The sequence below is a fragment of the Girardinichthys multiradiatus genome, chromosome 4 (genome assembly GCF_021462225.1).
Source record: "Girardinichthys multiradiatus isolate DD_20200921_A chromosome 4, DD_fGirMul_XY1, whole genome shotgun sequence".
NCBI lineage: Eukaryota > Metazoa > Chordata > Actinopteri > Cyprinodontiformes > Goodeidae > Girardinichthys > Girardinichthys multiradiatus.
In genome coordinates, this window is record NC_061797.1 from 18,371,445 (window position 1) to 18,395,693 (window position 24,249).

The 24,249-nt window shown below is 38.6% G+C and overlaps 1 protein-coding gene across 1 annotated transcript in view; it reads left to right on the top strand.

The window, feature by feature from the left end:
• The window catches only part of pde8a (phosphodiesterase 8A), a 61,270-nt gene extending 37,356 nt beyond the window's left edge, over window positions 1–23,914 (top strand). The window contains exons 3-22 of the mRNA XM_047363244.1: window positions 208–398; window positions 3,413–3,469; window positions 3,664–3,718; window positions 3,951–4,039; window positions 4,501–4,579; window positions 4,872–5,012; window positions 5,481–5,569; window positions 5,656–5,707; window positions 5,802–5,844; window positions 7,277–7,354; window positions 7,531–7,601; window positions 10,439–10,603; window positions 12,301–12,349; window positions 12,467–12,602; window positions 12,705–12,903; window positions 14,211–14,428; window positions 19,509–19,641; window positions 20,135–20,299; window positions 20,434–20,563; window positions 21,809–23,914. Coding sequence (XP_047219200.1) covers window positions 208–398; window positions 3,413–3,469; window positions 3,664–3,718; window positions 3,951–4,039; window positions 4,501–4,579; window positions 4,872–5,012; window positions 5,481–5,569; window positions 5,656–5,707; window positions 5,802–5,844; window positions 7,277–7,354; window positions 7,531–7,601; window positions 10,439–10,603; window positions 12,301–12,349; window positions 12,467–12,602; window positions 12,705–12,903; window positions 14,211–14,428; window positions 19,509–19,641; window positions 20,135–20,299; window positions 20,434–20,563; window positions 21,809–21,915 — 2,247 coding nt within the window. The 3' untranslated portion in view covers window positions 21,916–23,914. The remainder of the gene's footprint in view (window positions 1–207; window positions 399–3,412; window positions 3,470–3,663; window positions 3,719–3,950; window positions 4,040–4,500; window positions 4,580–4,871; window positions 5,013–5,480; window positions 5,570–5,655; window positions 5,708–5,801; window positions 5,845–7,276; window positions 7,355–7,530; window positions 7,602–10,438; window positions 10,604–12,300; window positions 12,350–12,466; window positions 12,603–12,704; window positions 12,904–14,210; window positions 14,429–19,508; window positions 19,642–20,134; window positions 20,300–20,433; window positions 20,564–21,808) is intronic.
• The last annotated feature ends 335 nt before the right edge of the window (window positions 23,915–24,249 follow it).

Here is a 24,249-nt window from a genome sequence, read left to right on the forward strand (position 1 = left end):
GGGGTTTTTCAGTGTGAGATTTAGCTACTGCAACAAATGAGAAAATATACTTAATAAGGCCTTTTCACCAGAGCTTGCAATAAATGTGAAAGGTGGATGTCTTTTAAAAAAAATAGTTTTGCAGTTATAGGTCTGGCGTTGCAAGAGGTCTTATTTAAATAAATAACCTTCTAATAAGCATTTATTTGGTAATTTCTTGTCTTGCAGGTACTTTTAGTTTTTGCCAAAGAGGACAGTCAAAGTAATGGCTTCTGCTGGGCGTGTGAGAAGGCCAACTACAGGTGCAACGTGGCGCGGACACCTGAATCCGCTCTTGAATGCTTCTCAGAGAAGCATCATGACCTTGTCATCATTGACCACAGACATTCCAGACACTTTGACGCTGAAGCCCTGTGCCGGTAAGGCAGCTCCCTTATCGTTGCTGTGAATATTTTTCCAACTTTGATGGGATAAGTATCCTTTTATCCTGACACCTTTGAATTGGTGGACTTTTGTTTAAAATGGTGGAATCAAATGAAAGGCGGTGATGTCAAGAAACGCTGTGTTTAAAAGGAAGGTGTTGAGGTAAAATAATGCTATCACTGATATTCTTGCGGCCTCAACCTCTCCCAGTCCGGATGTCGTGAGAAAGAACAGATGAAGAGCAGGAAATTAAGATTAACGCAAGTTTAATTTGGAAGATCATAAGTCCAATGATTTCTAATGCAATATGAATATACAAAATAACACAAAGAAAAGAAATTACATAAAGAAAAGCAAATTACATAAGGGCCCTTACGGAGAGAGATCGCAGATTTCAGCAACGCATGGCTGTCTTTACCCAGATGTCTCTGTCATTACAAGTTCCAGTACATCTTTATACTGTTGATTTCAAAGCTTACTGACTGTGCCTTCCCTTTTTCCGTCTGGTGATGTAAATCAGCCAAGCTCCCTTGTGGCATCTATACCATGGCCAAAAGTTGACATTTATTGCTTTATTGTCCCTACAGCCAGCTTTTACTGCTTGCAGCTGCCGAGAACCTTCTAACCTCTGTTCACCCTTGTGCCATCCTGACCCCTGCTGTGATCTGTGATCTCTCCTCAAGGCTCACTCATGTTAAATCTTAGTTTAATGTTCTCACATGCAAACTAAACTAATAGCATGAAATTACATGATTTTAATTCTCAACAAAGGTCAGAAAGATTTACTCAAGTTTACATTCATACAGTTACCAGGCTTCCTACTCAGTCTGGAAGTATAGAATTTGATCTCAGTATTTTTCCGATCTGGAAAAGTATAGAAACTGAACCCCTAGGCCTTTTGTCTAAATGTTATATCCTTTCTTATTTCCTTCCTTCTTATCTCTACCTTACCCTATTCTTTCTTTTCTTTCTTGATTTTTTTTACTTTGTCCTTCCTTCCTTCCTTCCTTCCTGTCTCCTATCTCCCACCCTTGCTTTGTTGTGCTTTCTTTTTTGCTTCCTTCTGTTTTTCCTTCCTCGTATCCTACCTTCATTCCCTTCTTGTTTCTTCAGGTTCCATATTGTAAACCTGCTCTCTTTAGATATCTGTCCTAATCGCGTGGTGAAATTTAGTATTTTATATTTTTAAATAAATGAAAAGGATTGTGAGCTTTGCATTGTTGAGTCTGGATAAGTATCGAATTTTTATGTGAACGATTTGTAGGAACCCTGAGCTACTTTTTGGAGAGGCTGAAATCTACAACCAGTATCCTTGAGTTTATAGCCATTCATTACATTCTTGTAGCTATTAATTCTGTTGATTTCTGCTCCTGTTTTTAAAACAATTTATTGTTTCTGTCTTTTTTTAACTGCTGAGATTCATTTTGCAGTTGAGCCCTCAGAAGATTCAAACCCCTGGCAGATTTAGATTTATTCAACTCATAATTTGTTGCTGATAGGAAATGAGAAAGGCCTCTCAAATGATAATAAAATAATATAAAAGGAGTATCTATTTTGGGGCGCGGCGCTGGTGGTGTAGGGGTTGAGCGCGCAACCATATGCGGAGGCTGCAGTCCTCAAAGCGGACATCCCGGGTTCGAGTCCCGGACCCGTCGACATTTGACGAATGTCTCCCCCTCTCTCTGCCCATCTTTCCTGTCTGCCTATTGTCAAAAAACAAAATAAAGGCCACTAGTGCCGAAAAAAAAAAAAAATAGTATCAATTTTGAAAAAAAAAATTTAATTTTATTGACATTTTGTAATAAAATGCATTTATATGCAAAAATAATATTTATACCCTTCTCAGTAATAGGAAAGTATTTATTGGCATTGATCAAACATACATAATTTGCTGAGCAGCTTTTTGCATGTGTCAATTGAGCTTTTGACAATTTATCTTTGGCGATGGGCTTCAAATCTTTTAGTTTGTTAGGCCTCCTTGCCATCACCCTAATCCTAAACTCCTTGCACAGATTCTCTGTCAGATTTAAGTCCAGTTGCTAAAATGAATACTTTAAACCTAAATCTGCGAGGAGTATGAACAATTCTGGCCTTAACTGTAGCTTTCAAAGTTTCACAGGTTTTCCAAAAACTTGCAGCTGGATAAGGAATTTTTGGCTCACTCTTAATCGATGTTGCATGTTGAATCAAGTTTTAGCCAAGGAAGGTTGGATAACTTTTATTTTTGTTTTTCTGTTTTTTTTTTTTTTTTGCTAGTAATCCTCTTGAGATAGGGTGCAAGAAGAACATTTAGTTTTATCATTTACAATTGTTGGTTTTACTGTTGTAACAGAGATTGTGAAATTCTGCTATTATGAAAAGAATATTAAAAAAAATGAATTCTGGAAATTATTTCCTTTGCTGGGTTTTTCATGGCCTTCAGTGGTACCCTAACTCAGCTTTGGGAACCACTGATCTAGGGCCCGTGATCTAACACATGACATGTGACTTTGATAGGACCAGTTTTAGCACTACTTTTACGAGTTTCCGTCCACATGGTTATGCTTCTTGCTATGTGTTCGGCTGCTCTGTTCAGCCTGCTCAGCTTTTTCTTTGCTCTCTACCTTGTGGATTTATGTCACTGAGAAACGAGTGGTGCCTAGCCCATACCGCTGTCTATCTTTAGCCTCAGCTCAAACCAAAAGTGCATTTATAAACATTAATTTGCCATGTCCGGAGTGTGTGTTAACCCTATTCATTTTGGCCAATCCATATGTTCAGTGTACACGGTCAGGCTCCGGTGGGTTTTGGGGGGGACTAAAGGGGCTTTATGACCACTGGCTGGGGGAAACCACAGGCGGACGAGCGGCCCTGTACACTGCATTCTTTCAGAGGCCTCGGAACTCCACCTCTGGGTTCTGCCTGCCTACTAGAATTGAAGCGTGAAAAACTGAAATTACATTGATTTGATGCCATGGGCTTTTCCATCAGCATGCTCCCTGGCTAAAAGGCTCCCTCTGTTTACATTCAGGTCAATGAGAGCGGTCAATTCCTCAGAAAACACTGTGATAGTCGCCATCGTGAAAAGGTACATGTTTGCTTTCTTCTTTTTTTATATTGTCCCTTCTAGGGAACTTGTGTTTAGGGGAAATGTTGGTAGAAAAATGATCAATTTACAGTGTATGCCTGCAGCCTGTCATCTGTAGCAGGCCTCCGATGTTCTCTAAACAAGCATTTATCATGTGCTGCTTTGCTCTTGACATGTGTTTTCTTTTTTCTCAGGCCAGACAGAGAGGAAGCCTCTGTGATGCCGCTAATCAATGCTGGCTTTAATAGGGTAAGCTTAAAGTACACAGTGTGTTTTATGCTGCCTGAAAATGTAGTTTATCAGTGATAAGATTTAGATTTGTAGCTGATGATTTCTTTTTTTCCCTGTAAGATGAAAGTCCTAATTGAAGCTCCTATTTTTTTGAGAATGTACTGACTTGCCCATGCATGGATTAGCATAGCATATAGTAGGTTTTATCCTCTTTTGACTGAACTGTGCTTGACTGACCTCTGACCTTTAGAGGTATGTGGAAAATGCCAATATGATGGCCTGCTACAATGAGCTGCTACAGCTGGAGCATGGAGAGGTGCGGGCACAGTTCAAACTGAGGTGAGTCATGCATGCAGTTACACTGCATTGTAGTTAAACTCTATATATGTGATAAAGTTTGCTTACGATTAAGTTTTCTATACCCCTCACCCTGGACTTACACAGAAAATAATTGTCTGCAGTTGCAAAGGTGCTGTTTTTATACTCTAACTGAATTAAATAAAGACTTATAATACTGCTGAGGGAAAGTCCTGACTTGAATCTGACAGAGAATCTGATCGCGGGAACCAGAGATTAGGGTAATGGCAAGGAGGCCTTCCAACCTCAAAGACTTCAGCAAAGAGAAATCCTTGAAATATCAGTGAAAACACGTAAAGGGCTGCTCTATGCCAATAAAGAGTTTTCCATTGAATATTGAGAAGAGTATAAATAATGTTTTACATGCTATTTAATAAATGAAATGTTAATTAAACATGGTTTTTTTCTAAATTAATACTCCCACTGTTTTCTCTCCCTACCAGGGCTAGCAATGCGATTTTCACAGCTCTGGAACAAAGCCAAGACGCCATAGAGATCACTTCTGAAGATCAAGTTATTCAGGTGGGGATTTATTTTACTTTTTAAAATTTTCCCTCTCCAACCATGCAGGATTTCTTTCTCTGTTCTGCTCGGTTCTGTTTTTAGCTCCTGTTCATGTCTTGTGTTCTCAGATCTCGTTCAGGAGTATTAGTGGACTCTGTCATTTAAATGCTCCTAAATCACTGTAGCCCGTGCTTTCAGGATGTTTTCTACTTAATCTAATGAGCTGAAAATGGTTTTTTTTCTTCCGTTAATTAGTAGACGTTGGTTTACTATGCCTGAACTCATCACTTTTCTTTCCTCCCCTTTACAGTATGTGAATCCTGCCTATGAATCCATTATGGGCTACCAACAAGGCGAGCTAATAGGGAAGGAAATAATAGAAGTGCCTAAAAGTGAGAAGAATAAGCCTGATCTCCTTGAAACGATAAACTCCTGTATACGAAAAGGAAAGGTAATGTGTAATCCTTTATTAGTACTTGTAGAGTTGCTTTAACTGGTGCAAGTTGCCTCACAATCAGATCATTTGTGTAAGCACCCCAGATATCTGCATCCATGCCTGCACAAGCTTTCCTGTGCGCTGTTGCCCTGCGCCGCTGGTCATCCAGCAGCTCTGTTTCATGTCCAGTAATCTTAATACACAGAGCGCGAAGGTCAAACCCAGGCATCCTAACAGCAAGGAGGGTCTTTTTAAGCTGCAGGTGGGAGGGGGCAGACATGAAACAAGCGTACTGGACTCCAGTGGAGCTCCCTCTATCCATTAAAGCAGGTTGCCATTCTCTGAAAATACCCTGACCCACTCCATCTCACCACCTGTTGCACAAACACTGGCCTGCTGCACAGGCAAACAGGACGCGTTTACTTTTTATTTTTAATCACAAGTCGTCAAACTAATATGTCAACCCGTTGTGTTATGCTTCAGGAGTGGCAGGGGATTTATTATGCCAAAAAGAAGAATGGAGACAACATTCAGCAAAATGTGAAAATCACACCTGTAATTGGACAGGGGGGGTGAGTGAGCCGAACGTAAAAATCAACTCTATTCATCACGCCTTTTTATTTTATCTGATGTAATGTTATGCCTTTGTCTTTCACAGAAAAATCAGACACTATGTGTCTATCAACAGGCCTTTAAATGATAATAATAAGGTGACATTAGTGTTTTTTGGTGAATAGTAAAGAATGGAAAGGTTTTTTTTTTTATTTGCATATGTCAGTGTGCTTTTCTTATTTGTCTGTGCAGTGTGATAAATCCACCGAACGTGTGCAGGCAGAGTCGCAAACAGGTGAGATCAATATTTGAATGTTTTCTGAAAATACTCCTCTTTTAAGACCTCTTTCTCCTACTCCTAACCTCTTTATGGGAGCTGTTTGTTGCATATTCTTATTTCCGTAGAAGAGTCAGTGCCTTAAGTGCCATAATGTAATAAAAAACTAATAATAAGCACATTTAATTAATAAAAACTTATCACCTAAACGTGTACTAAATAAAGAAATGTGAAATTAATCAGTTAAGTTATTCATGTGTGAATTAGGAATCTTGAGTTAAAAAAAAGTATTCAGAATTGGCAAATCTAAATAACCATGCCACCGTTTCTTTAAAATATGCCCATTGTTGTGCAGCAGGATTGGATCAGGACATATTTATTTTTAACACTGAAGATCCTATGAATATTTTTTACATCAAATAACATTGTCATTTGGCTTTAAAAATATTTAAAATGATAGTCATCGAATCCATCTTCAACTTGCTGTGAAATAACCTTAAAAGAACTTAAATCGTCCTTTAGTGGACATTGGAAAGGGTACTTTGATATTGTTTAAGTGGATCATTGTTCTTTGCTATATTGTGGTTTTAAACTCCTTTTAAAAAGGAGAAGCTGCAGCTGTGACTGATTTCAAAATGGCACAACTCGACGTCTGACAAGTAAACAGCAAACAGGGATTGTGTTTCGTTGGTTTGCATCACCGCCACTCTTCTGTTCATCTAGAAGTTCGTCTAGTTGTTTTTTTTTCAGTTTTCAATGGAAAATTATGCAAGTGTATTTAAGCCCTTTTACACATCTTTTCCAGGGGTGCGAACAAATCTTTGTTGTCTGTATTTAAATCCTGTAAGAAAGAACCATGATTATTTAATGGGTGACACATTCTTTGCTAATAAAATAAAAAAAAACATAATAAATTAATGTATTTTATAGTCTTAGGTGAGACGTGTGTTTCTAAATATTTCAACGTCAAAACTGTAGTTAAATGTTTTTATCAGGTTCGAAAGACACTAGGAGGAAACTTGCTAAATACCAAAAACCTTCTAGTTTAGTTTAGAATAGTTTGGTTTGGTTTAGTTTAGCCAGTCTAGTTTAGTTTTAGTTTTTTTCTGCCATTTGTCAAAGAGGAAAGAAATCTATTAAAAACAACAAAATATACACTTTATCCACATGTACACAGAAATCATGCTTTCTTTGTCAAATGAACAAGTAATGCAATAATTTGCCATAGTTCTGACATCAATAATGAGCTAATCCAAGTTTTAAAGCTTAAAGCTGATATTATAGTTAAAAAATAAAAAGGATTTCTTTAACTTTTTCTCACCTTTAAACACATCTTATAAGAAACAACACAATCCAAAAACAGTTCCATCCTGGTTAGATATTTATAGACATGGTGATATTCAACCAAAGACGTGAATGTAAATAATGTCAAGTGTTTTCCCTCCTCCAGATATACAATCCAGTAAGCACAAAGACCGGAGGAAAGGCTCTCTGGATGTTAAATCCATAACGTCACGGGGGAGTGATGGTGAGAGTGAAGGGACATAGATGATGGAAACACTCTGCTTCTTGTCAGCTTATGACCTTCCCCTGCTGTTTGTTTGCATTATGTGTTGTTTGGATACATGCAGACATGAATTAGAACATGGCTGGAAGATTGTTCCTTATTTTGTTGTTGATGATTTCTTTCTTCAATCCTTACAGGGAGCTCACAGAGAAGACACTCCTCAATGGCCCGAATTCACTCCATGACGATAGAGGCTCCCATCACCAAGGTGGGTTCAAGCAAGTCCCCTTCATCCCTCCTAGCCTCCATCATATGACCATAAGTTAGTACTGATGGTCACCATCTCAAGACTAAACACTTGTATTCTAAAAGTGCTACAAATGCCATTAGCGCTTCTTGTACCACTACCAAAATGGAGTTTAGAAGTCACACACACAAACGCCCACCGTTTCAAGTGGAGATGGGCTGATAAAATGCCACATTTCACATACAAGACAAAGAGAGCATGTTGGACTAGAATAACCTGCTGTTTAAGTGGTTTTTGTAGCTTGGATGGTTGGGAACATTGAAAGTCCCCAGGGATGGGTCATATGACACACTGCAGTTCTTCTGCTGTATCATTTGACTGCGTAGCCAGTCCCTGTAGGCGTCATCCTCTGGAGAATAAAGCAGTGATACAACCGCTGTGTGTGTGTGTGGAGGTGTGCGTGAGCAAATTAGTTCAAACTTGTGTTCTTGTACATGGTTTGCTGACCTTGCTGTTGGTGACCATTGTTAGAGCCTTCTTTTACTTTTAGGTCTTTTTTTGAATGTTGTACAGAGTCTTCTTTTTGCACATTAGTTAAAAAATGGTAAATGGACTGAATTTTATATAGCGCCTTTCCAGTCATACAGACCACTTTACACTAGAGCCACATTCACCCAATCGCACTCACTAACGCTCACACATTCATACACCAATACGCAGATCGGTAGGCAACTTGAGGTTAAGTGCCTTGCCCAGGGGCACATCGACATACAGCAGGAGGAAGCTGGAATCGAACCCACAACCTTCCGATTGCAAGACGACTACTCTTCCTACTGAGCCACAGTCGCCTGAACAGTACTGATTTCTAAAAAAGGCTTCTCGAGTTAGGGATTTAACTTTATAAGACCTGGAAATGTACTGTAAGCATTTTATTAAAATAATGTGTTGTGTTTTTCTTGAAACTTGAAATGTTTTTTGTTTTTTTTTCCCATATAAAGTCCCACTTCAAGTGCCAATTAAGGTGTTTAAAATATTAAAAGTTTACAAAAGGGACAGAAATCTGAGCAAAGTCCACTGAGCAAACTTTTGTAGAATATTTTGCATTTCCGTGGTTGATCTGAAGAGAAAATAAAAAAATCAGCTTTGAAGATTGTAGTTTAGGTTTTTAAATTTTTTTTTAAAGGGGTTTACCCATTTATGTAATGACCAGGCAAGAGTAATAATATTTCACTAAACACCATAGGCACGTATAACTACTTACAAAGACTTTTTGTAGCCTGGCGTTGCATCACACGATTGTTCGTTTCTTTGTTCTCAGCCAGATTTCATGTATTTATAAAATTTGTTGTTTTTTTTTCCAACTCTCTGTAGGGTTTTTGTTTTCTGGCCCATATTTAGAAGTCTTAGATGGATTTTGAAGGTTTATTATTATTTATAGATGAGTTGAGAAATCCAGCCACTTTTCGGTTGCCGGTTCTTTAGTAGATGGCATTTGCGTATAGAATTATTTTCTAGACGTATTGCAGTGATTGTCCATAGAAAATGTTGTTTTCTCTAAACACTAACATTGGTGATTACGGCCAAAAAAATGAGAGTGCACTGAACTTACTTTCTTTAGTTTAATTGAAGGTATACCTTTACAGTGTTGTTATTACAGGGATATTATTAAGTCACAGGAACAATTCCCTGTAAAAGATTAATCCCCCTTGAATTTTCACACATTTTGCCAAGTTACAACCACAAACTATTTACTGTGACTTTATTTGATTAATCAAGACAAACTAAAGCATAATTGTTAGGTGGGAGGAAAAACTACACATCACTCTAAACATAGAATACCCAGGATGACACATGGTGGTGGAGGCATTATACTTTGGGGATCCTTTTCTCCAACAGGGACAGGGGAGCTGGTCAGAGTTGATGGAAAGATGGGTGGAGCAAAATACACGACAATCATGGAAGAAAGCCAGTTAGAGGCTGCAACAGACTTGAGATTGGGGCAGAGTTTCCACCTCAACTAGGACAGGAACCCTAAATCCAACCCTAAATCCAATTCAGAGATCTGGCAAGACTTGAAATCTGAGGTTCACAGATGCTCTCTCCATCTAATCGGACTCACCTTGAGCATGAATAAAGCTTTTAGAAGCATAGCCCAAAAAACACTTGTATTTATTGCTGTGAAAGATTGTTCTGGAAAGCATTGACTAAGGAGGCTGAATGCAAATGCACTCTACACTCCTTAGATTTTTACTTATGGAAATAGTATCCCAATAAACTACATTGATGTTTGTTTTTGTAATGTGACAAAATTTGAAGCATTTCAAGGGGCACGGATACTTTTGCAAGCACTTGAGCCTTTCACAATACACCAGCATTTTCTGCTTATTAAATCTTAAAGCATCCTCTTTTGCAGCTGTAGTCAGTGTTTATATTCTATTGTTCATTTATATGTCAATAACAGTCCAGGCTCACAGGTTTGGAGTGTCAGCTCTAAAGAGTCACAGGGATATCCCAACATTTTTACATGGCAACATTGAAAATAAGAGCAAGAAATTTAGCATTGAAATATTTTAGAGTCTGTTTGCTGCAAGGGTTGTGGTTTTTCCATGGGTGCTCAGCTGTATTTTATGACCTTTTTGTTCCTGCCTGAAACTGCAGGAACAGGCTGTTTGTAGTCTGAGTCCAAAGGCTTTAAATGACCCACCTACTGTATAGTGGTGCTGGCTAAGTGTGCAATTAGACCTTTTGTGCCATTTTTATGGCAGTCCAGCCAGAAGATTAAAACATTCTCCTGTTTTCAGTGTGCTTTAATGTTTCTTGAGCTGTTACAACTAACATAGTTGTTTTTCTTTTATCAGGTTATAAACATCATAAACCAGGCACAGGAAAGCAGTCCTATGCCTGTGGCAGAGGCCTTGGATCGGGTACTGGAGATCCTGAGGACCACAGAGCTCTATTCCCCGCAGCTGGGCACCAAGGATGAAGATCCCCACACAAATGACCTTGTGGGGGGGCTGATGACGGTAAGAGGCAAACACTGGTCCAGGACATCACACTTAGTAAGTGGCGAACCCATTTTTTGGAGCATGAAGGTCCTTCAGGACAACTGAAACACCCAAACATCTTATTTCTGTTATACACAAATGAACTCCTGTTTCATTTCTGCTGTGTGCTGCTAAAGTCTGAGATCTGGTAAATAAAACAACAAGAATCATGAGTGCATGGATTGTTTTTTTAATTTCCAAAGAGGAGGAGACAAAGAAGGATTAACAGACACTAATGGTGAAGAACAGAAGTAGTGCCAAGTTGGCAGTCTTGGCAACAAACCCAGAGGAAGTGTTAGATTGTCCTTTGTGCTCCTGTAGGCTGGAGAGGAAAGCCCACCCCACCCTTTCTCTCTCCCTCTGTCTCTGCACACATACACCCAGTCACACTCGTTTTCCTTTCCACTACAGCAGGCCTGGAAACATCCTGTTCTTTAGCGCAAATGAAGAAGCACGGCTTCACTTTTACATGCACTCCTCTGTGACGAAGCAAAGGCACAGACACGCTAGTCCATCTCTAGAAAGATTTGTTTGTTTAAGTGATTAAAGCCGGGGAAGGCTGGGTGGTTTGTACGAGCTCAGTTGGTAATATCAGGTCAAATCGGGTCAATGAAGTGAAGATTAGCGGAGCTGTCTCTCTTGTGTTTTTTGTGCAGAAAAGTCCTAAAATAGTTCTGAGGCAGCAGCACCACGAGACAATGCATGGGTCAAAGATGAGCCAGTCTCCTCTTTATTTTGCTTACTTGTGAAGTAAACATTTCCCATTGTGAAACACACCCATGTACTCACTAACACCCAGTACATAATGTAACCTGTGCTGTGCACCACAGTGACCGAAACAAGCCTGTCATTTGCTGAGTTGAAAACTGACATGAATGCTGTAACACATCATTCAACATTTTTAGTTCCTAAATAAATGTTCTTTTAGCCCATATATGCATTTATTTATTCTGTATGAATTTTATTGAATGGATTCTGTTTCAATAAGTATTCTTTGCCCTATGTAATCCTAATAATCCAGCAGAAGGTAAACAGAAAGGCCTAATTTCTGCAGATTTAACCACATTAAATGCACCTAGAGGACATGATTGATTTTGACCTTTTTTTAAATTGCAAACATCAGGAAATCTAAAGTTAACCATGTCAATAAGTACTTTATAAAATTGTAAACCATTTACAAGGTCCAGTAAGCAATTAAAAGATCATAATTGTTGCTGTTGATATCCAAATTTATAACAAGCAGTCTGTTGCACACAGCTGGTATGAGTCACAGTCCTTAGAGAGCCAGATCATTATACTTCTCACAGCTTGGTTTATTATTTGGGTGAGCCACTGATTTTCCTCTGATCAGCCCTGTTTGCTGTTACAGCATCCAGGAAAACCCAAAGGAAGAAAAATGACTAAATAACACAATTTACTGTAGATTGGTTTACACACGGACATAATTAAACATGGTTCATTTCTGATACAACTAACAGCGGATGATTGTGTTTTTGGGCTACATAAAGGACTCTGTATTAAATCTGATGTAATTACACCTATTGTCTCAGTTAGGACTACGCTGTCTTTTAGAGAGACCCTTACAGACCTCATGCGGATGTTCTGACCTCTGAGCTAAGGTTCTACTTTACAGAAAGGCCCAATAAAACGTCCCTTTTTGTCTCTCTTCTGAACAGGATGGTTTACGTAGATTGTCAGGAAATGAATACATCCTCGCCACAAAGCGTGAGTTTACACAAAAGGTTGACCACAACCAAAGCTTTACTGGGTTGTCCTTCTCTCAGCTCAGTTTGCTATGAGTGAACATTTCTTCCTTTGCTTTTCTCCTGTTTTTGCTCACAGAGCCCCACCATCTGCCGAGTCACCTGGCAACCCCTCTATCATTAAACGACATCCCCCCTCGGATTGCCCAGACCATGGAAACAGAGGAGTCATGGGACTTTGACATCTTTAACTTAGAGGCTGCAACCATGAAAAGGTGAGACTTCCCGATCTTAAAGAATGACCATGGACCTTTTCTTCTAGTGGAAAGAGATCTTGCATTGACATTTTGTATTAAACATTCTAACTCCTCCTGCAGGCCTTTGACCTTCTTAGGCCTCAAGATTTTCTCCCGCTTTGGGGTGTGTGAGTTTTTAAACTGCCCTGAAGCTACTTTGCGCTCTTGGCTGCAAGTGATTGAAGCCAACTACCACTCCAGCAACTCCTACCACAACTCTACCCATGCAGCTGATGTCTTGCATGCAACTGCATATTTTCTCTGCAAGGAGAGGGTTAAGGTAAAATGGGAAAAAGTAATGTATTTAATGCACATGATTATATGGAGTTATTTTTTATTCTTAAAGATTCATACACAATTATTATTATATATATATATAGACTTTGGCTGCTTACTCCTTTATTCAAATAGGATATGTTGGCACTTTTCATCTGTTCTCATTTCTAAGCTGCATTTACGAAAAATACCAAAGATGACACAATTTGGTCAAAAAACTACTTTAGCACTGGAATCAGGGAGCTATAAAACTCAACTGTTCTTCTGCTTTAGATATTTTTCTAGGCCTGAATACTTTCTTTTTACCAACATTTGTCATCTATACTCATAATCCACATAACATACTGTTATATTCAGATCTGGCTCCTTGCAAATTAGGTACAAAAACATTAGTTTGTGGTATAAAACCTTTTAAATGCTGCAAATTGTAAAAGTTTTTATATCCAATAAGCTTTTGTCATGTTACAACCACAAATTTCAATTTATTTTATTGGGATTTTGTTTGATAAAACAACATAAAGTAGTGCATACTTGTGTGTCATTTATTCACAGGATAAATCCAGCTAGTCTGTGAGGACCTCAGAGGTTTGTTAGAGAACATTAGTGAAAAAACAGCATCATGAAGGTCAAAGAACAGTAGAATGGTCTGGGACACATTTTAAGCAGGGATTGGCAGCTCACAGGGCTCTCTTCAATCCTTTATCCAAAACTGGAAAGAGCATGGCACATCTTCAAACCTACAAAGAAATAGCTGTAACCTAAAAGGGCCAGGCAAGGGCTTGTGTGAAATAGTCCATCTGATTCAACTCGAATCCTACAGAGTCACGGTTTTGCCCAAGTGTGTCAGTGGTTCAGTAATGTGTTGATGATTTAGACTTGTTAAGCCGATTACCAAAGCATCTATTTCTGATCTCGACCCAGTGATCTTTTAGGGGTTTAGCCGGTGAGCTGTGAGGTTACACCACACAAGGTTAATGAGTCCCAGGAATTCTATAGGTCAACATTTGTGTTAAAAGCCACTTCTGTTTTACAGGCAATCTGCATTTTTCTACTGTGTGCTTAAAAGGACAATTGTGTTATATTTGTGCATGCACTGAAAATAAAAGCTGCTTGATCAATAAAATGAATAGCTATTTCTTTATTTAGTGGAACTGCTTAACAGCACATAACCACTGCATGCAGTGCAAATGTACAATAAGGTCATTCTGTCCTTGGTTTTGGTTTAGATCATCCGTCAGACTTGTCACCTTTAATTACAATATTTCATGCTTGATCTTTAATACCCGTTTTTTAAATTTATTGTCCTGACAGCAAAGTTTAGATCCTATTGATGAAGTGGCTGCTCTGATTGCTGCCACTGTGCACGATGTTGACCACCCGGGCCGGACAAACAGCTTCCTGTGCAACGCAGGAAGCGAGCTGGCCATCCTGTACAACGACACAGCTGTGCTAGAGAGCCACCATGCTGCCCTGGCCTTCCAGCTCACCACGAGAGATGATAAGTGCAACATCTTCAAACACATAGAAAGGTAAGGAGCAGAGAAGATTGTCTCAAAAAGTTTTAGCCCATTGTATGCCTTTTTTATGTTATACAACCAAAAATGTCCAGATTTACCTTTATTTAATTCATACTAAATTTAAAAGGGTTGACCCACACACTGCCAAGAGTATTTAATATCACAAAACCTTAAAGAGTCATCTGTTTATTTGACAGAATCCAGTAAATGGAATGCTTTAGGTTTTTTTTCAAATATAGCAGTGATTTTGGTATAGATTTCTGAAGGTGTGCATGCTGCAGGGGTGTAATAATATTAAAAAAACAATAAAAAATTCTACAGAGTTTCTCAACTAGAGAAAGGGAGGTGAAGAATCTAAGTTACTTACAGCATGTTCCTTATTTATTGTCACATCTGACTGTAAAGATATTTAAAAGCTTTCAAATTAATTCATCTTTTGTTACAGAAACAAAATCTATCACTGAGAAATTTAAATTCAACCTTCAGTTTAACCACAACTGTTCGGCAATCAAAAACCTCACATTAAGAAATTATTTTTTATAAAATCACAAGTGCCACAATTATTTGCATTCACAAAAACACCTATAAAATACGTGCAACAAAAGCAACTTTTAAACTACTCTTTACTTTTAAAAGATGATCAAAATGTTGAGTTTTAAGTGTCAATCCTTGACCTCCTGTTTCCCTGAAAGGATGGAATGGCACAGAGGCCCATCTCTCCTAAAACGTCTTCAAAATGGGAAAGAAAGGAGAACATTCCATGCAAGTGAGGCAGACGGTTGTTAATCTTCACGCATCAGGAAATAGTTGCAAGAAAAAAAGCTGCCTGACTAAACTTTTCCATATCTACAGACATGGGTGCCTGAGTGTGTTACAAAATTAGGAAAAAATATAACTAGTCCCCTGGCCCCAGAGATTGCAGAATAAAACAATTGAGGTATGAGCTAAAACTTAAGCAATTCTTAGTTTTAAATCTGATAATCATTTTTTTTTTAACCCAAAAAACAGGGTAGCAAAAAGATGAGTTTGCTCTTCACCTTTTAAATATGAGGGAGCAGTTGAGACACCTGCTCTGTTGTTTACATTGTGTGATTTTTAAGTAATTAATTTGCATTTTATTACATAAGCATTTGATCACCTAACAACCAGTAAGAATCCCGGCTCTCACAAGCCTGTTAGTTGTTCCTCAAGAAGCCCTCCTGTTCTCCACTCATTACCTGTATTAACGGCACCTGTTTGAACTCGTTATCTGCATAAAATACACATGTCCACACACTCAATCAAACAAACTTCAACCTCTCCACCATGGCCAAGACCAGAGATCTGTGTAAAGACATTAGGGATAAAATACTAGACCTGCAAAAGGCTGGGGTGGGCTACAGGAAAATAGCCAAGCAGCTTGGTGAGAAGACAGCAAATGTTGGCGCAATTATAAGAAAATGGAAGAAGTTCAAGATGACGCTCAATCTTCCTCGGTCTGGGGCTCCATGCAAGATCTCACCTCGTGGGGCATCAATGATCATGAGGAAGGTGAGGGATCAGCCCAGAACTACACGGCAGGACCTGGTCAATGACCTGAAGAGAGCTGGGATCACAGTCTCAAAGAAAACCATTAGTAACACACTACGCCACCATGGATTACAATCCTGCAGCACACGCAAGGTCCCCCTGCTCAATCTACCGCATATTCAAGCCTGTCTGAAGTCTAACAATGACCATCTGAAAGATCCAGAGGAGGAATGGGAGAAGGTAATGTGGTCTGATGAGAAAAAAATAGACCCTTTGGTCTAAACTCCACTCGCCGTGTTTGGAGGAAGAAGGATGAGTAGAACCCCAAGAACACCATCCCTACCGTGAAGCACAGAGGTGGAAACATCATTCTTTAGGGATGCTTTTCTTCAAAGGGGACAGGATGACTGCACTGTACTGAGAGGAGGATGGATGTGGCCATGTATCTGGAGATCCTAGCCAACAACCTCCTGCCCTCAGTAAGGACATTGAAGATGGGTCGTGGCTGGGCCCCGAAGCACATAGTCAGGGCAACTAAGGAGTGGCTCCGTAAGAAGCATCTCAAGGTCCTGGAATGGCCTAGCCAGTCTCCTGACCTGAACCCAATTGAACATCTTTGGAAGGAGCTGAAAGTCTGTATTGCCCAACGACAGCCCTGAAACCTGAAGGATCTGGAGAAGATCTGTATGGAGGAGTGGTCCAGAATCCCTGCTGCAGTGTGTGCAAACCTCATCAAGAACTACAGGAAACGTCTGAAATCTGGAATTGCAAACAAAGTTGTTTGTACCAAATATTAAGTTTTGTATCAGATACTTATGACATGCAATAAAATTCAAATTAATTACTTAGAAATCACACAATGTGATTTTCTGGATTTTTGTTTTAGATTCTGTCACTCACAGTTAAAGAGCACCTATGATAAAAATGAAAGACTTCTACATGCTTTGCAAGTGAGAAAATCTGCAAAATCAGTCGTGTATCAAATACTTGTTCTCCCCACTGTAGACACCATACGATAAAGCAAACAATTCACAGCTTGTGGTTTGTCACTGGGCTAAAGGACTATTTCATTGTTACTTTAAGAAACCTTCAAGACATTTGTTCATGTGTTGTTCAAAATCTAAACCACTCAACAGCTTCGACCTGCCCTGGATAATTCTATACTGAAGATACAGTACAATACACTACAGAGATTAATTAAAACAATCATTGAAACTTTTACTCTGTGAAAGCACAAAAAACTATTTAGATGGAGCCGTGCTGGAAAAGGGTAAGTCAAACCTGCACTGAATTATGTTACCTTCATTACAGATCCTTCAGATGAAGATTATTAGCTGTCATGAATTTGTTGTTATCATCTCGCCTCATTCAAGCCCCAAATTATAATATTTTTTCATTTGCTTACCTACCGTGATCTGCATGTATCATTTGACCCAAATAATCCAGCATATCTGAAGCTGAGTTGGGGGCTCAGAGATATATTGTCTCAGTGATGAAATGCAGTCATTTGTTAGCTGTCAACCATGACATCATGTCACAAAACAGTTTATTTTTATTAAAACATATAAATTACTGTGGCAAGACTTTTTTTCTTATTTCAAACTTGTCTGTGGATTCCTCTGTATATAGATGTAACATATCTGCATAGTTAGAATCGAATTGTTATGGTATGCCATTATGACCTTTTTATGCCTCATTTGTTTAAACACGCAAATATCTCTTGATCTAAGTCGAAGGAAGTCATTTTTTACATCATTGTGTAACAGTGACATATTTGCATAATGCATGCATTGTTTTTGCATTTGCTCAAACATTAATAAATGTGGATTTGCTGTGAAGTTGAGATTAGTGTCTGCAGATGGAGCTTTTTTTAGAAGGATCTTATAGAGCCAGGAAGTTTCTTCATAGTTGGATCGCAATAAATTAGAACCTCATCAAAGAGTTGTTTTAATAAAGTTCAGAAAGGATGCTTTAGAAACTCATTAAACATAGAGGTACATTTTCAATTCCTGTTAATGTTGATGACTGTGGCTTACAGGTAATAAAAACACAAAGTTTAGTTTCTTAGAAAATTGGAAAATTATATAATACCAATAAAAAAAACGTGTATACACAAAACTGGAGGGTAACCAGCAGAGGGTCACAGCTTAAGAAGCTGGCTGTTTACAAATTGCTGTATCCAAGTGGTTTAGTGGAAAGTTCCGTGGAAGAAAAAAGTCTGGAATTGGTTTGACCTCAACCTCAGCCTTGAGAGGGTTGTGTAGCACAGTCTGTTTAAGACTGTGTGAGAGATTCACAATGTGTGGACTGAAGCTGGAGTCCGTGCTTCAAGCGCCACCACATGGAATGTCAGAAGTGTCTGATTTGGAGAACTGTGTCTTCTCCTGCTGTTGGTCCACTGTGTTTTCTCAAGTCCAAAGTCAGAGCAGCCATCTGTCAGTAAATTTTAGGGCACTTCCTGCTTCTCTCTGCTGGCACATGGTTTATGGAGAAGCTGATTTCATTTTCCATCAGACTTTGTACCAACCTGCACTGCCAAAAGTATCAATACCTGCTTAAAGAAAGGACCATGGTGTTACTTGATTGGCCAGCAAACTCTCCTGACTTAATCACCATAGAGAATATATAAAATACCAAGAGGAGGACGAGGACCCAAGAATGCAGATGAGCTGAAGGCCGCTAATAAGGCAACCTGGATCAGCAGCCTGATTACCTCCATGCTGTGCTGCATTGATGCAGTAATTCATGCATAAGCAGCCATGACCAAACATTGAGTCCATGATATGCTGTACATAGACATACTTTTAAAAAGGGAGACATCTCTATAACAAAAATCTCTTTCCTTCTTTTCTTATGCAATATTCACATTTTTTGATAAACTGAATGTGGGGTTTGCATCAGCTGTATACAGCAATCCTCAAATTGAACAGAAAACAATGCTTTGAATACACATCACTCTATATGACATGCATATATGTGATTTTTACTGTTCGAATGGAATTACTGAAATAAACCATCCTTTTGATGATGTTCCATTTAGTTTTGATGTACATATCGATGATAGTCGAAGAAAATGATAATGAATTGAATTATTTTGTAACTTTCCTTTTAGAGAACATAATCGATCTTAAAAAAAAGTGCATATTACTGTAACTTCGGAATAACTGTTACATTTTTAGCCAATATAGTTTAAGTGGATGCAACCCTTTAATAATTGTCAACCTTATACCAATATTGTATAACTGTCAGTCAGTCAGTCATTTCCTATACCGCTTCTTCCATAGTGGGTCGGGGCAAATTGTATAACAGTCTATTCAAGAAACTAATTATTTGGCAGCTTTAATGTTGTGACCCTATGTTTTGTATCCGTATTCAACCTGTGTTTGGTATTATTTAGTATTCCTGATTTATTTTGCTACAGCTTCTATGTGCATTTATCATTATTCATAAACCTATGGGAGAGACTTGCGTTAGGAGATGTGACCGGCAGTATACTACTTACCATGCTGCCACTTCCTCTCTCTGTTGCTCCTCCCATCTCTCCCTCTGTCTCCCCCCTTTTTTGTTCTCTTCTTCTCTCTAGGAATGAGTATCGAACATTACGGCAGGCCGTCATAGATATGGTGCTGGCAACGGAGATGACCAAACACTTCGAACATGTCAACAAATTTGTGAACAGCATCAACAAGCCGCTGGCTGCTCTGGAAGAGAATGGGGTGAGATTAAGAGTGCTATCACAATGAAGCACTTGTTATAATAATAAAAAAATGATCAAATAGTTTATTGCTTATACAGGAATAATATAATGTAGTATAATTCTGTCACACACAGCTAGAGATTCATCAACTAAAGTTTTTGAGTTTAAAAGATGATAGGAACATATTAGGGGAATATATGATTTGTTGCTTGTGTAAAGATATCTTGGAGGGAGGAGAATTTAACAGCCTGGTTCTATCTTCAACATCTCTGTGTGGAATGCTCAACATGGACATTAAAAGGTTTTCAGACCTTTTTAAAGGCGCAGTTGGCACCAATAAACAATTTTCAACCCCCTGCATTTGAGTCCAATGCACTGATACTGAGACTGGTTAACCACAAATAAAATAAAACAAACTGTTCAACTTGATGTATCTAAGAGATTTCTGTGCTGAAATTAACTGGAGCACTGCATTTCTGTTTGTCCTAATAACCTGCTCTGGTTTTGTTTAGGGAAACAGTGATGAGGAATCTGTCAAAAGCATCCTGACGTCCCCTGAGAACCGTATCCTCGTCAAGCGGATGCTGATTAAGTGTGCAGACATCTCTAATCCATGCAGGCCTTTGGAGCTCTGTATAGAATGGGCTGGGCGCATCTCAGAGGAGTATTTTGCACAGGTAAATACAACTTATAATAACAATAAACATCATTTCTAGAATAAGATGATGTTTATTATTTTTTTATTTTTTTGTAATGGACTGTTAAGTATTGTTGGGCATGATGGTCACTTGTGCACTTGTCTTTATCGCAGACAGATGAGGAGAAGAGACAAGGTCTACCGGTGGTCATGCCTGTGTTTGACAGAAACACGTGTAGCATCCCAAAGTCCCAGATTTCCTTTATAGACTACTTCATCACAGACATGTTTGATGCATGGGATGGTGAGACAACACTGCATCCCATAAACACTGTACAGATGCATTTTACATTTGCTTACATGACCTGAAGTGTTTTCCTTTTGAACACAATTGTAATTTGGAATGCCAGACTACAGTATGTAGAAAGAAATGTTTGAAATCTGAGTTCAGTTATTCTTCAACTAGAGATGTACCAATCAGACTTTTCTGGCCCAAACCGGTTTCCAATGTTATTTAAGGTCATACCTGCTGATTACTTTTTCCCCACTAAGGACCATAACCTATAAACATGATAGGTTATTTGATAGAGATAGTTTTCAGTCAAACAGAAAATGAAGGAACTACAAGATTATTCACATGTATAATTTATAGCACACAGTATGTAGCTATTCAATAACTGATTTTTACCAAACTTTAAAACGTTCCTCAAGGTAATGCTGTTGGTTGATGGATTTATCGACCAAAAATGTTGGGAGTTCTTAGTTTTGATGGATTTAATAAGAAGGGAAAATTAGCAGATTATAAATACTGTCTAATTAGCGTACCTCTAATGTTAATATGTGCTTATAGGTCTACGTTATGTGCAAAATTTATTTTTGGCCAAAACGTAGGTATATCTTGTTTTATTACTGAATTATTTTAACTATAACATCAAAATCTTTAGGATACAGGTTCTTATATAAGGTTCTGTATGTATTCTTGGTGTCACAGTAAGGAAACTGGCTTTGTGCCATCATATCTACGCAATATGATGATATTCATACGTTGGAAGCTCGTAGCTGCCATTAATTTTTCATATTTTACTTCTCAAAATTCACCTTAATGGTTCCATTGTATTAATTGTATTAATGTGTGTACAAAGCATTATACATTATACAACTGATCTGTCTGCTAGGTTTCAATCAAATGGGTTTTGGATTGAAAAACATTCTTATTTTCATTGAATTCTAAATTATTTTCTTGCAGAATCTTTGTATGCCTTCTTAATATCTACATATTACATATGTGAATCATCATATGTAAATAGTCCTATGATTGCTTTTTTCTCTTTATAATTTAGCTGAGACCAGTATCGTTTGAAGGTTATTTTTTAAATTCCTCCCATTTAGATAGTGAGGCATTCATTAGACTGATATTAATGTAAAAATGAGGACTTGCTATGTGCATCAGAGTGTTGGCAGGGTTGGTGCTTTTTGTATTTTTCTTTACAACATGCCACATACTGCCTAATATCACTTCACTTCTCAAATTCCTTTCTCTTCCCTTCAGCTTTTGCGGACCTCCCCAATCTTATGCAGCACTTGGACAACAACTTCAAGTACTGGAAGGGCCTTGATGAGCGGAAGCTGCACAGCCTGCGACCACCTCCGGAGTAGCTGCTGCAGCGTTCGGACCCTGACGCGGCCCATAATCCAGGGCAGAACCTTCTTTTCTACCGCTGAGGCGTCTCTCTCCCCGTCAGCCCAGGCCAGGCACACAGGACCTCCTAGCCTTCACTCTCCTGCTTCTGTAGCACGCCGAGCGCCCACATGTCCGTCCACAACAGAAAACCACAGAGGGACTTCTTGACATTGCGGAAATGCTGCTGACTTCACACGCCTGTCGGATGGGAACTGTGACCATTGGACACGGACATCCAGCTTCCTTATGAACTTCTGCATTGGCAGTGTAGCTGTTGGCATGACTGAAAGATGGGTGGGGGTCCTCGCAGGTCTCTATGGCAAAGCATCCATCCTCTGATTACCACGTAGGCACTCCCGCCTGCCTGTGAAGTTGCTGTTAGGATTTTAAAACTGTCTAGTCCACGTAAGGTCATGTAATCACTTTCGACCTCTAGCTCCTGCACTCGCAGTGAAGCAGGGCCGCTCCTAGAAACCTTTGGAGGCCACGTCATGAAAGTACACTCCACCGCTTATCTTGTGTTTGTTTGTTTGTTTTCAGGCAACGTTTCCACGTGTCCTTCAGAAACATGGCTGTCATAACAGAAATAAGAGCGGATGCTTTCTTCATGGGTCGGGGATGAACCTTTATCCCAGGCCATTGCTCAGAGACAAAAAACACAATCCTCAACATCTTGATCATGGGTATCTAATTACAGGTTATTTGGTATGCTCATTTTTTTCTTGTTCCATATTTTCTACATTAAAACCCACAAACAAATTAGTAAATAAGTAAGAACAGAATAAATAAAAAATAAAAAAGCCAAAGCTATTAAAGACGAATACCAGTATAACACTCATAAATTTACAATTATTATTATTCATGCAACCTTATTAAGCATTTTATTTTCGTATCAAGAGTACAGTACCAGTTTGAATAAACGAATGGAGCCTTCTGTATTGCACTGTACACAATATTAGAAGTGTCTACGTCTCAGTGATTTGTCCAGGAACAGGACGTTGGGTTATAGAATAAGCTGTTTTTCTGTTGATCATCAGGAGATCGTCCACTTGTGTGAACGTGTGTAGGAGTGTTGGTTTTTTTCTGTTCAGTTTTTTTTTTTTTTTGGTCGTTGGTGTGTGAATGCGCGGGTGTGTTCATTGTTGCAGCAGTCCCATACTCTTAGTTTGATGCTGTAAAACCGCTTGACATTTGACAACAGCAGAAATATGTGAAAAACGTTTTTGGACTTGAACAGTTTTTTTTTGTCCTCCCAGAAATTTTTTGTATCTGGTTTATTCTACTGAAAAAAAAAACAAGACTGCCTTATTTTGTACAATATTTATACAGTACATCCCACTGTGCAACTGCAATGGACATCTGGAGTTTTTTCTTATGACACAGTCAGAAGGTTACCTTCAAGTAAATCTCGATATTTTTATAGACAATGAATTTTACACTGGATTTGACGCAGATGAGATCAACCATAATAGCTATCTGAACACCTGTGAAGGAGAAAGCTGCACAGAGCGTGCATATAAAGAGCTAAATGGTAAAGCAGGATGTGGATCGCAGAGTTGTCCATCACTGTCTTTGAAGCAGAGTCCTGGAGGCCAGCTTGCATTGATTTTTTGGTTTTTGTTTGTTTTTTGATCAAACATCACTCTATTTTTGGCCAATTATCCAACATCCTTATGCACAGACCCGGGTAACATCTATTTGTTCAAAGTTGGATTCAGATTAGGATACTAATATGTTAAAGATTGATGCTTCTTGAAAAGATTTCCTCTTTAAACAGTATATAAATGCCATAACAGCTAAGCAAGTAATGGTTAATCAGATGCATTAACCAAAATTAATATTGTTTCTCTCCTATGACAGAAATGTACACTTAATCAAGGGATTTGTTGGTTCCTTCTGATTCACGTTTTGGTCTGAAGGCACGGGGAAAAAAATAGAAACTATTCAATGAAAAATAAAATAATGTCAACTATACCCATGCTGTGTTTTTCCTGCAACAGTTCTTTGTCCTTTCTCACATGTTTTATAAAATAACATGTACATTGCCTTGCAAAAGTTTTCATACCCCTTAAGGTTTTTCATGTTTTGTCACGTTACAAACTTTTAATGTGTTTAATGTGTTTTATAATGGCTTTATAAGAGAGGCCAACACAAAGTAGAACATGATTATGAACTGAAAGGGAAAAGATCCATGGTTGTCGAATAGTTTTTAATAATAAAAATTCAAAAAAGGGTTGCATGCATTTGTGTGCAGCAACCCTGAATCAAAACTTTGTAGAACCACATTTCACTCCAACAACTCTTTTAGG